Raw genomic sequence first — 11,964 nt, 5'->3', positions numbered from 1 at the left:
CACTTTTAGTCGCCCCCAAATTGGAGGAGATTGGATGGAAAGGAGACTAAAAGTCCTCATCCTATCCATTACTTCCCTCCAATTCCATTACTTTTCATCCTATCCTCTCCCAAACAAGGAGAAAGAACCTCCATTCTATTTTCTTTATTTCTTCATTCCACTCCATTACATTTCTAAATAAATCTCTCTTGAACACAACCTAAGCTTGGTGTGCACAACATCTAGCCAATTAGGTTGCCAGTAGGCCATAACGGGAGGCTCATTATAAAACTATTTAAGTAGGCTAGGTCCCCCGTCATCTCTAACTCTAGTTACATATCACATTGAGTGTTGTTGATTTTGTAGAGTAAGGAGGAAGAGCTAATCGTAGATCTCAACTCATTAAATGAAAGATTGATCAATGGCTCATTTAGGTAGGTGTTTTATGTTCGATTCACATTTTCTTTCATTCATTTTATTTTGTATGTTCTAAATGTGTACAATCCTTTAAAATATACGGTATCAAATCAGGGTTATACATAGATTTAAGGCCACTATGACAATTATATTAGATTAAACTGTATTTATTAGCACTCATGCTAAATATGTTTTTGTGAATCTTATGATTGTACTTTCTTCCATATAATCGTCATTAATCAATCTTTCTTTTGTGGGATCAGATTTATGTGTAGGTCTTCTTCTCCATATTCCACAAAATCAATAACACCCAATGGGATATGCAACTATGGTTAGAGAGGAGAGGGGGCTTAATCTACTTAACTAGTTGTCTAATGGCCAAAAGCTGCTGTCCACGCCAGGCATACGAGGCATGTCAAGCCCGTCAAAAAGGCAACAGGCGTATCTATCATGAACCGAACGCTTCAGCCTATTTTCTCAAAAGCTGAAATTATCTTATAATTAATGGCAGCCCATTAAATAAGAATTCCAACAAGCCTAACCCAACTAGATGATCAAGCCCTGTAACATTTGATGTGACAAAATGTGCATCCATCCAATGGTTAGAGGAAACAAAATAAAAAAACAAGATATGGGATTATAATAATGCAAAAAAACAAGAACACAGATCTTTACCCAAAAAGAGAAGAAGATAAAAGACCTTGACAGTGAAATCATGGACAGATTTGGTATTCTGGGACTCGCTTGCCATCGAACGGAACGATCTCAAGTAACTCAGAACAAGCCCCAGGGCGGCGTGGCGGCGATACACAGAAAATGATGAAGACGACGACGACCCAGAAGGCAATTCCGATATCGATGGCGGAAAGAGCAAAGAATTTCGCAGAGATTCGAAATGGGTTTGCCTAAGAACGCAAGAAAATTGCCTTTTCAGGCTTAGGTTTCTTCGGATCAACACGCGGCCTGCCGAACAGAGCATGGAGAAACGATAACAGAGAGCTCCGTGAAATCTTGAATTAGATTAATTCCACCAAGGGCTCGTTGATTCTACGCAGATATGAACATTTGGGTGTTTGTAGACGTGGCTGGTGTAGTTCTTGGACGCGTGGCTGAACAGATTTTTTTACCTTAATTGTGAAATCTTGAATTAGATTAATTGTGGAATGAGCACCTTTTTTGTATCTTTATTTGTTAGAAAAAGCAAATTTTCTAGGAAAATGAGAGCATGAGAAATGGCAGAATTTTCTTGGAACCCAAACGTATTTGGGCCAACACTCAGAGGGCTGCACATCAGCTCTTAGACCATTTGCTGATCAATTTTCCATTTAGAAACTTGTGTATCAATTTCATTTTTCCAGCATTTTATCCTTTCCACTTGAAAGAAAGAACAATATACAAATATATTATATATATATATATCAAATCAAAAAGAAAGAAAGGAGGAATCTTAGTAAATCTTACAATCTGCTAACCCTCTCAAGTAGATTGTTCATGGCTATGGAGAACGCATCCTGAAAGTTCTCAAGCTCCGAATTAGAGTCTCCATAAACCAAACCAGGCAACAGTTCATACGCTATGAATCTCCTCATAGCCTCCCTCTCCAAAGCCGAAATCTTCATCAGCCTGTCCACAACGTTCACCTTCATCTCCTTCACCTCGTCTTGACCCACAAACACTGAATATTTTCCATGATCTTCCGGCAAGTGCCATGCATACTGATAGTAAGCCGTAAACGGATCGAACAGCACAGGGATGCAGCCGGCGACCAGGGAGTCGAACACCGACTTCCTCGTCGGGCTGTCGCCGGGAGGCTGCAGGCAGAATTCGGATTCCATGAACAGCTCAATCACCGAGCCGGGTTGATCGCACCCGCCCCGGCTGCAATTCAGGAACATGCAGTGTTCACTGTCAGTGCACTGGTTAATGAGCACTGACCTTATGCTGTCAGGGGAGCCCGGCCGGGCCGCCCCGGCAAAGCTGACGAGGCTTCGCCGGCTGGACCGGGCGACCCTCAGCTGCCAGGCAAGGAGATCGGCGTCGGAGCGGGGGTGGAAATGAGTTGGATGAGGAATTCCAATCTCATTGACATGCCATGGATTTCTCTCAATCAAGAGCTTGATTGGGTTCTGCATTTGCTGGAGCTCTAGCAATCTAGAGCCCCAAGAAGAAGCGGAAACTCTCCTGAAATCCCAGGAAATTTTTCCCAGAACAAGAACATGGTCTTTTCCAGAATTCCTAGTCCATGGCCTCTGTGATTCCAGCCACTTGACAAGGTCTAATCCCAAACCATCCTTAACTTCATCAGAAACATTCTTGAAATGCCATCTCAGGATGTCTAATCCTCCATAATAAGGCACGTAGAAGAGCTTGGCTTCATCTTCATTGTACACTCTACATGGATGCTTCAGAACCCTTGAGTGGAAGATTGGCTCCAGAGAGTACTGATGAGTCTGATACCATCCTTTGCCCAGCTCGGGGATCGGCTCCCCCAGTGCCTGATTGCTCAGAAATTTGCACAAATCAGACCATGGAATCATGTCACTGCATTGGCTCATCAAATCTTTGTTGAACTTTGGCGGCAGTTCATACACGTATATTCCTCGCCCGCCGGTGCAGGTGGTAGTAGCCGGAGCCTGGTTGGAATTCGATGCCCAGGACCGGTGTAATTTCAGCTGTTCTTCCACGATCTTAACAGCATCGGCCAGCCCCCCTTCATCCGTGTCTTTGGAAACGCCTTTTTCGACCAAATGATCGACAGGTTGTTCGAGCACAGGATCTTCGACAACCTGCTTGATACGAGCGGTACTGGTTATCTGGGGATCGGCAGAAGTGTTTTTGACGGGAGGAATTGGGATTTCGAGGTTGGGTTGGGTGCCTGCCGAGAGGCAGTAGAGGTTGCCAACCTTGCGAGAGGACACGCAGAGATGAACTATGTTGCTGGAAATGATGGTGGCGGAGGAGGACCAGAGGAAGAGCAGGATCAGCAGAAGCAGCAAGGACGGCAGTCGGTGCAGCAACTTGACCAGGATCGAGTGCAAAAAGACCACTTCTCTGGGTTCTGATCTTCTGGGTAGCCTAGATTTCTTCTTGGACACAGAAACAGCCATTGTTTCTGGAGCCTGGAAAGCTTTGACCGATCCTCCATCTCTCCCTCCATCTGGTTCTGGTTTTCTATTGAGGGTGGTGGTAGTTGAAGATTTGCAGATTGGCCTTTGCCAAAGAATGCTAGCTAGCTATCCTATGAACATGGAAGCACGTACGTAGTAGCTCTAAGAGGCGCTCCTAATTTGCAGGCACGTTTGGCTCATTCAATGAACCATGCGCATATAATTAAGCGATGATTTACCAACTAATCAAGTTAATTAAACAAGGAAGGTTCTGTAATTGTATCCAAATAGCAGCTTTTATATAATACGTTAATGACAAGGTCAAACAGGAGAACAATTCGTGGTTCGAAGAGAATTACAAGCAAGAAGAAGATTGGATGTAAGCAAAGAAGACCAAGAAAGACCAAAAAGACTGCAAACTGAAAAATATGACAGTTAGAAAAATAGAAAAGGGTTTTTTAATGAACAACGCACACATTTTATTGAATCCAAAGAAGATTTAAATACAACCAAAATGTAACCATCAAAGTAAAAAAAACTACCGATGATCCCATAAACTGAGATTACATTAGATAAAAAATAAACTACCCATGATCTCATGAACTGAGATTACATTAGCTAAAAATAACAACAACTAAGATTCAATAACAGAAACCTAAAAACCAGGTCAAAACCAGAAAACGTGGCATGTCTAACATCCATTCCAGCTCATCTTTCATTCTGAATATTCCACCTCATGCCTTGGGGCCCCCTGCAGGCACTTTGCAGCTACATCAGCATCCTCAGTTTATGCAGATATTGAGGCATATTACATCAACATTGGATGATTAATTCAGTAAGCCCAAGTCCAAGAAAGGCTTAATTACAGCATACTGTCGGGCCTGGCAGGCAGCCGGCGGAAGAAGTTGATGGGCGCGGAGGGGAGGCGACGGCGAAACCTGGGATGCCTCATGATGTAAATCCCTGCCAAAGCCGCCACCACCTGGAAAGGAGTGACATACAAGAGTATGGCAGCGACAAGGCAGAAGGTGAGGAAGATGGCGGTGGCGCGTGGATCTCGCCAGCTTAACAGCGACTGGCATCGCTCACCCTGAGTAGCAATATCACCAACAACTGTCTGAATCCTGCCAGCCACACTTCGGAGTCGATCATATCTCAATCTCACCAGCTCAGGGCTGCGACAGGTTGGAAATGAATCAAACTCTTCGTCCAGCTCGTCGGGGTGTACAGCCTCTGCTTGTGAGATCTTAGTGTTCATGTGGGGAGGGCACCTCGGCCGGTACCGGAAGTTCCATAGCCCAATAAGAAACATGTAAAGCAAGGATGTGGGAAGAATCAGTTCAGGGAAGCAAACGAGCATGATGTAGAGTACATGAACAAGGACTGTTGTGACAGGGTTTCTCCACATGCAAATGCCCGCAAACCATTGCCCAACAGCAAACAGCCCAGACAAGACCGACATTAGCCTGAAGAAATTGGCTTTGCTCTTTCGCATGCTCCAGAGGTGAGAGTCGACGTCAGACATGTACTCCACCACCTCCTTGCCAAGCGGTGGCTCTGCTCGAGCTAGCCGAGCAGCCACTATGGTGACGGCATGGTGCCGGAGCATGTCCAGCTGCACCACACTGAAAGGCCTCACGTAATGCATTTTGGGTAACAGGGGGCGCGAGTATACGTAGAGCATGTTTGCAAAGGATGTGCAGGAGAATCGAATTGCCAAGTGCAGCTCCCCCATCTTCTTGACACCATTTGGCGGGTGAAGAACCAGCAGAGGGTAAGCGTGCGTGTAAACGCGCCCTGTTTCAAGCGTTGATATGCGAATACGAACTTTGCCAATCTTCAAGTCCTTGCTGCTGCTGCCACCGTTTGAGCTGCTGCTATTGTCGAAGACACCAACAGTGAGAACTGTTGCCGGATCAAAAACCTCCCAAGTGTCCTGCTCGTTGTATTTGGGAGAGAGATTGTCCACAATGGTGCGCGTCCGGACCCATTTGTGGCCGTACTTTGCTACACAGTAAGTGTCTGAGGTTCCCCGCCCGTCCCTTGTCTTCATAGGGTGTAGCCCGACAGCTTTCAAGATGCCAAGCTCTAAGACCCCAATCGACGGTTTCCAGAGCTGTTTTGCAGTGGGCCTGAGATCGCTACTGTAGTGGGTCGACTCGTCGAGCACATGGTAGCCCCCATCTAGACAGACCCTGAGGTGAAGCTTGCTCGCGAACTTGTCTTTCTTCAGCTGATCCATATCCACAGCAACCGGCTTTTCCAGGTTAAACCAACGGGAATGGATGATCCGGTCATCAGCACGCCTCTCCACAATGCTCAAGGGTATGATGACCCTGCCAATGATCTCATCTTTCCCAGGACCCACGCGGTCCTCAACTGTAAGCACAAGGTGATCTTCAAAGGGTTCAGCGGCAACAAACAAGAGATCCTCGTTCCAGACTGGATTGAACGTCCGGGCTTGAACAACTTTCGTTCTCATGGCCTGGTTGCTGCCTATCTGCGCCTTCACATACACCTCAGGGAAGCGGCTTTTCTCTGTGGGTACCAAGTCCTGTGCCTCCACAACATTAACACGAACATACCACAATCGCGGAGCATGGTAAACCTTGGAACGTATGAATGTACTGGCAGCCGCCAAGCTGTCAGCTGCATCAGAATGCCATGCATCAGGAAAGGCCTCATCTGCCTGAGTGCCTACCCAAACAGCCAGCATCAGCTCACCCTTGTTGATCTTTTCTCCCTTCTTATCCTCGAGTCGGTACCACTCTGGAGCCAGCGGGCTATCTGGTGGCACCCGCATAGGCACCTCATTGAGATCAAACCTTACAAGCCCAACAAAGTCATCCTTAACCAGATCCTTGTCCTTAACCACAACTTCCAGCAGAGATGCTTGCATCCGTTCTTTCGAGAAGGCAAAGACCACATTCCACATCGGATTTTGCTGCTTCTCAATGTGCTTTGTAATCCCTTTGTAGTTCCCGATTCTCACCTCGACGAATGGGTCGAGACTTCCAGTGACATCCATGGCAGGAAGATCCCGCGCCTTGACAACCCTTACAAAGAGGAAGTGCATCTGCTCAACCAGGTCGTAAGTCGATGATGCAGCCTTGTCTGTTCGAAGTACACGGCCCCCAACAACGCGACCTCCTCCAAGGAATGGGCTCGTCTCTTTAAGTGCAAACTCAACTGGTTGAGTCGACGAAGTAGAGTACATTCTGACGAGTTTTGGAGGCTGCGCTTCAGCTCTCATCTCATCAACCCCGTACTTGGTCTCATGATGGGGTCCTGCAACGGCAGGAGCAAGAGGCGGCTGGTGCTGGTGGTGGTGGTGACCAGAATTAGGAAGATGATGGAAGGTATGCCTCGACCGATCTTTTTTGATATTCGAGAAAGCACTTGGCACAGGACTTGGAACTGGTTGGTTATGTGCTTGAGCATCCTCGGCTGCAGGGAGAGGGCTAGAGGACTTAATGGATGGATCATCTGTAATATAGACCTTAAGGCCAAGCTCTCCTCTGACACGCGAGAAGATCCCGCGCTTCTCCAGTGGATAGTGCAAGATAACAGCATCCGAGTATGGAACAAACGATGTGCCATTGATGGAAACCTTGCCAAGGAAGGACCTCGAGTGGGTGGCTTGGATGCTACTGTAGATATAAGCATCAAGTGTGAGATGGGGGAGGGTGGATGGGTCGGAGATGTTGAAGTAGAAGCTCTCATTCCAAACAGGGCTTAGATCCTTCTCTTTGATCGTGGTACGAAACCTCTGACCATCGAAGTGAACCTCCACAAATGCGCTGGATGAGCCCTGGCCGTCTTTCGGCACAAGGTCGTGTGCGCTGACCACATCCACCCCCAGCTTCAACTTGCTCATCGCCATGTTTAAGACCTTTAATCCCTTTCCAGGCGAATTCGCCGCCAATCAACAACGAAAACTCTTAAAATGGAAAATCAAAATTTACGAAATAACCCATCATGATTACAGACTTACAGTTAAAGCAGAACAAAGGTTTTGAGGAGATGATGCACCGGTTAGCTAAGCCCGAAGATTGTAGCCTTCGCAAGCATGAAAACCAACTGCAATGGCACAAAACAACCACTTTAGAATGAGATTACATTACACAGACAATTAAACGAATGGAAGATACCCAAATGAGAATCACAGGTAGACAGATCTACAGAACAAACAGATTTTTTTCTGGCTAACCTCAGAAGCTGAATTAGAACTTGCGAACTGATTCAAGGGCATGACACAGGAAGCCTAATTTAACTAGAAATAGTTATGGCATACAGCAGCAACTGGCAGCAAAAAAAGACTCAACTTTCTACAGATTTTCAAATGAAAAGAGACCACTAAAACAACAGCATTTTTCCTTTGTCTCCTTTGCTTTATGGGTTTATGATATCCATCAATGATTCAAATAATTTATCTGTTCTAACTTCAAGTACTTGAAGGGAAGCCTTACAAATAAAAGAAACCCACTGGTTCAGATTCAGAACCCAAAATCGGGTCAATATTTTTGTTTCTTGGGGTGTAATTTTTTATTCAATATTCAGAATCATGTGCAAGGCTACCTCGTGGAGAGATCTTCTCACCTAAACTAATAATTTATTTTGTTGAGAATAGAAAATGAAGAAAATGCACTAAAGATCCGCAACTGTCGCTGAAGATATCGACACTTTTTACCCATCAGAATCCACTGCATAACATCCAAGAACTAACAGAGAAGGACACGAAACAAAGATACAAAAATAATGGAAACAAAAGGCACCACCTTTTCATCATTAGAAGCAATAAAAACTACAATCATGAGAACAAGATTAAACAGCAGAGCATCATCACGCTCCTTTTAGCTTCATTACCCACCATTAAGCCCTCAAATTTACCCAAATTTACGCCAGTCCCAGATCTCCAACTCTGGGTTTTCATGACCCAAATCCATGAAAACAAAAACCACAAAAAATAAAGAAAGAAAGAAAACAGAGAGAAAAGTTTCAGCTAAGTACTGAATCAAAAATAGAAAAAGCAAACTCGGAATGGGTTACCTGAAACGGCTTAATCTGAGAGGCTGTTGGGTTTTTCTGAGAACCCAGAAGCTATCTTCTTCGTCATGGTAGAAGAAGCACAGAGACAGAACAGGGAGAGAAACGAGAGAGAGAGTGAGAAGAAGATGGCAATGCAGCCATGGAAATGTACCTCAGCACAGCCAGATGGATATATAAATACAAGCAGCGTTGTATCGGCGTGGGGCTACTTTACTGAGAACTTCGAAAAGTTCGAATTAATTACGTCTCTTTCAAGCTTGTTTTGGTTCATATAATTTCCCTTACGTCTCTTTCAAGTTTGTTTTGGTTCATATAATTTCCCTCTCGAATTAGGGAAATGATATTTAAATATTTAATTTTAATATTTTAGTGATATTTATATTTTAATGTGTTATATGTTTATATTAACTCCGCCTGGGGATGTTATCCACTGCTGGTCCCAAACCCGGATAAAGAGGAGGGTTGTGTTAGGTAGCCGACAGCCAACGTAAAACTTAGTCGGATTCAAAACATGAACTCTAGACAAATTATGAAAAATCGTTTGGGCGTGGGCGTAACCCTTCATAGCGACGCGCTACACTGCCCCCGTGTAGTGACAAGTGAGATAGGGCCGTTGCATCGGCGCCCAGATGTAGTGATAAATGAGCAAGGGTTCCTGCATTTGCTTGGACGGATGTGGGTAAAGAAGTTAGTCCAAAATCAAAATCAAAATCAAAACCAAAATCAAAATCAAAACCAAAACCAAAATCAAAATCAAAAACAAAATCAAATTCAAAGTTAAGGCCAAAAACAAAATCAAATCCAAAGTCAAGGCCAAAAACAAAATCATAGATTAAAGATTGGGTCATGGAACATAGGAACATTAATAGGTAAAGTTATAGAAGTGGTGGATGTGATGATTAGGAGAAAAATTAATATTATGTGCCTTCAAGAGACGAGATGGGTAGGGAAAAAAGTAAAAACTTTATCAGAAGCTGGATATAAAATATGGTACACAGGAACTGATCGAGCGAAAAATAGAGTGGGGATTATTATGGATAAAAGCTTAATAGATGAGGTAGTGGATGTAAAGAGAATAGGGGATGGGATTATTATGGTGAAGATTAGTCTAGAAAGAATGACTGTGAATATCTTTAGTACATATGCACCACAAGCGGGGTTAGGTGATGAGGATCGGTTATGTTGTAGGAATTGTAAGGTGATACGGGAGAGTGTTTGACTACTCAACATAGACTTCTAGTACTTGACGTCCAAGTAAGAAATTGAAAGAGAAAAAATCACATAAAACAAAATCCAAGAACCAGGTGGTGGAATTTAAAAGAGGAGAAACAACTAATCTTTAAAGAAAAATTAAGGGGTAGAAGGGAATGGAATGGAGAAAGAGAGACAAACCAAATGTGGAAAGAAATGGCTAATGCTCTGAGAAGCACGGCAAATGTAGTCCTTGGAGAGACAAATGGTAGAGCCCCTAACCTTAAGGAGTCTTGGTGGTGGAATGAAGAGGTACAATTAAAAATTAAAAATAAAAAAAACTTGCTATAAGGCGGTATATCAATGCAACAATGAAGAAAATCAAAAAAATTATAAAGAAGCAAAAAAGGCAGCAAAAAGAGCTGTTAGTGAAGCAAGATCAAAAGCATATGAGAATCTATATAAACGACTTGATACAAAAGATGGAGAAAGGGATATATATAAATTAGCTAAAGCAAAAGAAAGAAAAACACGGGATTTAAATCAAGTGAAATGCATAAAAGATGACAATCAAAATGTTTTAGTAAATGAGGGAGCGATTAAGGAGAGATGGAAGGAGTATTTCACAAAATTATTCAATGATGGTGGTGACACAAGAGTTAGGTTGGGACATCTTAGTAACTCCGAAGGGAACGTGAGCTACACATTCTATCGACGCATAAGTTCAAATGAAATAAGGCAAGCATTAAAAAAGATGAAAAATCATAAGGCAGTGGGACCAGATAATATACCAATAGAAGTATGGAAATGCATGGGAGAAGAGGGCATCTCTTGGCTAACGCAACTATTTAACACCATCCTTAAATCAAAAAAGATGCCAGATGAGTGGAGGAAGAGTACTTTGGTTCCTATATACAAGAACAAAGGAGATGTTCAAAACTGTGAAAATTATAGAGGAATTAAGTTAATGAGTCATACCATGAAACTCTAGGAGAGAGTAATAGAGCAGAGACTCAGAAAGGAAACAAAGGTGTCAGAAAATCAGTTTGGTTTCATGCCTGGTAGGTCAACAATGGAAGCTATATATTTATTGAGACGTCTAATGAAAAGGTATCAAGATCATCAGAAGGACCTACATATGGTGTTTATAGATCTAGAAAAGGCCTATGATAGGGTCCCTAGAGAAGTATTATGGAGGGTTTTAGAGAAGAAAAGAGTCAAAATAGCCTATATACAAGCCCTTAAGAACATGTATCATGGTGTAGAGATAAGGGTCAGAACATGCGGAGGGGATACTGAACCATTTACAACTACAATAGGACTGCATCAAGGTTCTGCACTAAGTCCATACTTATTTGCCCTAGTAATGGATGAACTCACTAAAGATATTTAGACAGATATGCCATGGTGTATGCTATTTGCAAACGACATAGTGTTGGTGGATGAAACAAAAGAAAGAGTAAACATTAAATTTGAGTTGTGGAGAAACAATTTAGAATCTAAGGGATTTAAATTAAGTAGAAAGAAAACATAATATATGGAATGCAAATTTAGTAAAAATGCAAGAGTGGATGATGTTATAATAAAATTAGAATACCAAATCTTACAAAGAAAAGACTATTTTAGATATTTGGGATCAATGATTCAAAAAAATGGAGAAATCCACGAGGATGTCGCACATAGAATTAAGGCAGGTTGGCTAAAATGGAGAAATGCATCGGGGGTGTTATGTGATAGTAAAATCCCATTAAAATTGAAAGGAAATTTTTATAGGAGAGCTATAAGACCAGTCTTGCTGTATGGCTCAGAATGTTGGGCAGTCAAATACCAGTATGAGCAAAAGACGAGTGTAGTGGAGATGAGGATGTTAAGATGGATGTGCGGACATACAAGAAAGGATAAAATTAGAAATGAAGTTATTCGTAATAAGGTAGGAGTAGTGCCAATCGAGAAGAAGATGAGAGAGACTAGACTAAGATGGTTTGGTCATGTGAGAAGGAGACTAAGAGACGCTCCTGTGAGGAGAGTTGATGAAATGAACAATTAGTCACAAAAAGAGATAGAGGTAGACACAAGAAGACTTTGGGAGAGACATTAAAATTTGATATGAAATATATGAATCTAAATGAGGATATGACAAAAGACAGAAATACATGGAAGTCTAGAATTCATGTAGCCGACCCCACATAGTGGGATAAAGGCTAGATATGTTGTTGTTGTT

The 11,964-nt window shown here is 42.8% G+C and overlaps 2 protein-coding genes across 4 annotated transcripts; both read right to left on the bottom strand.

Annotated features, from left to right (window-relative positions):
• Positions 1 to 1,725: 1,725 nt before the first annotated feature.
• Positions 1,726 to 3,680, bottom strand: LOC127813195 (xyloglucan-specific galacturonosyltransferase 1-like). The gene has a single exon (XM_052354011.1). It carries the CDS (start codon positions 3,501 to 3,503, stop codon positions 1,854 to 1,856), a length of 1,650 nt encoding a protein of 549 aa, XP_052209971.1. The 5' UTR covers positions 3,504 to 3,680; the 3' UTR covers positions 1,726 to 1,853.
• A 353-nt stretch (positions 3,681 to 4,033) lies between these two features.
• Positions 4,034 to 8,775, bottom strand: LOC127813332 (FT-interacting protein 3). Of its 3 annotated transcripts, none has more exons than XM_052354259.1 (3): positions 8,553 to 8,775; positions 7,498 to 7,583; positions 4,034 to 7,404 (listed from the first exon to the last, which is right to left on the bottom strand). In XM_052354259.1, the coding sequence occupies exon 3, from the start codon at positions 7,384 to 7,386 to the stop codon at positions 4,366 to 4,368; it is 3,021 nt and encodes a 1,006-aa protein (XP_052210219.1). In that variant the 5' UTR covers positions 7,387 to 7,404; positions 7,498 to 7,583; positions 8,553 to 8,775; the 3' UTR covers positions 4,034 to 4,365. The 3 variants fall into 3 exon arrangements, with proteins under 3 accessions (XP_052210219.1, XP_052210221.1, XP_052210220.1); XM_052354261.1 differs by having other exon boundaries at positions 4,034 to 7,395; XM_052354260.1 differs by having other exon boundaries at positions 4,034 to 7,583.
• Between the last annotated feature and the right edge of the window lie 3,189 nt (positions 8,776 to 11,964).

This window comes from Diospyros lotus, chromosome 11 (genome assembly GCF_014633365.1).
Source record: "Diospyros lotus cultivar Yz01 chromosome 11, ASM1463336v1, whole genome shotgun sequence".
Lineage (NCBI taxonomy): Eukaryota > Viridiplantae > Streptophyta > Magnoliopsida > Ericales > Ebenaceae > Diospyros > Diospyros lotus.
The sequence above is the reverse complement of the archived record's forward strand: the minus strand, read 5'-3'. Positions and strand labels throughout refer to the sequence as shown.

Coding starts and splice junctions, on each gene's coding strand:
- LOC127813195 (XM_052354011.1), bottom strand. CDS start 3,503: ATGGCTGTTTCTGTGTCCAAGAAGAAATCTAGGCTACCCAGAAGATCA.
- LOC127813332 (XM_052354260.1), bottom strand. CDS start 7,386: ATGGCGATGAGCAAGTTGAAGCTGGGGGTGGATGTGGTCAGCGCACAC.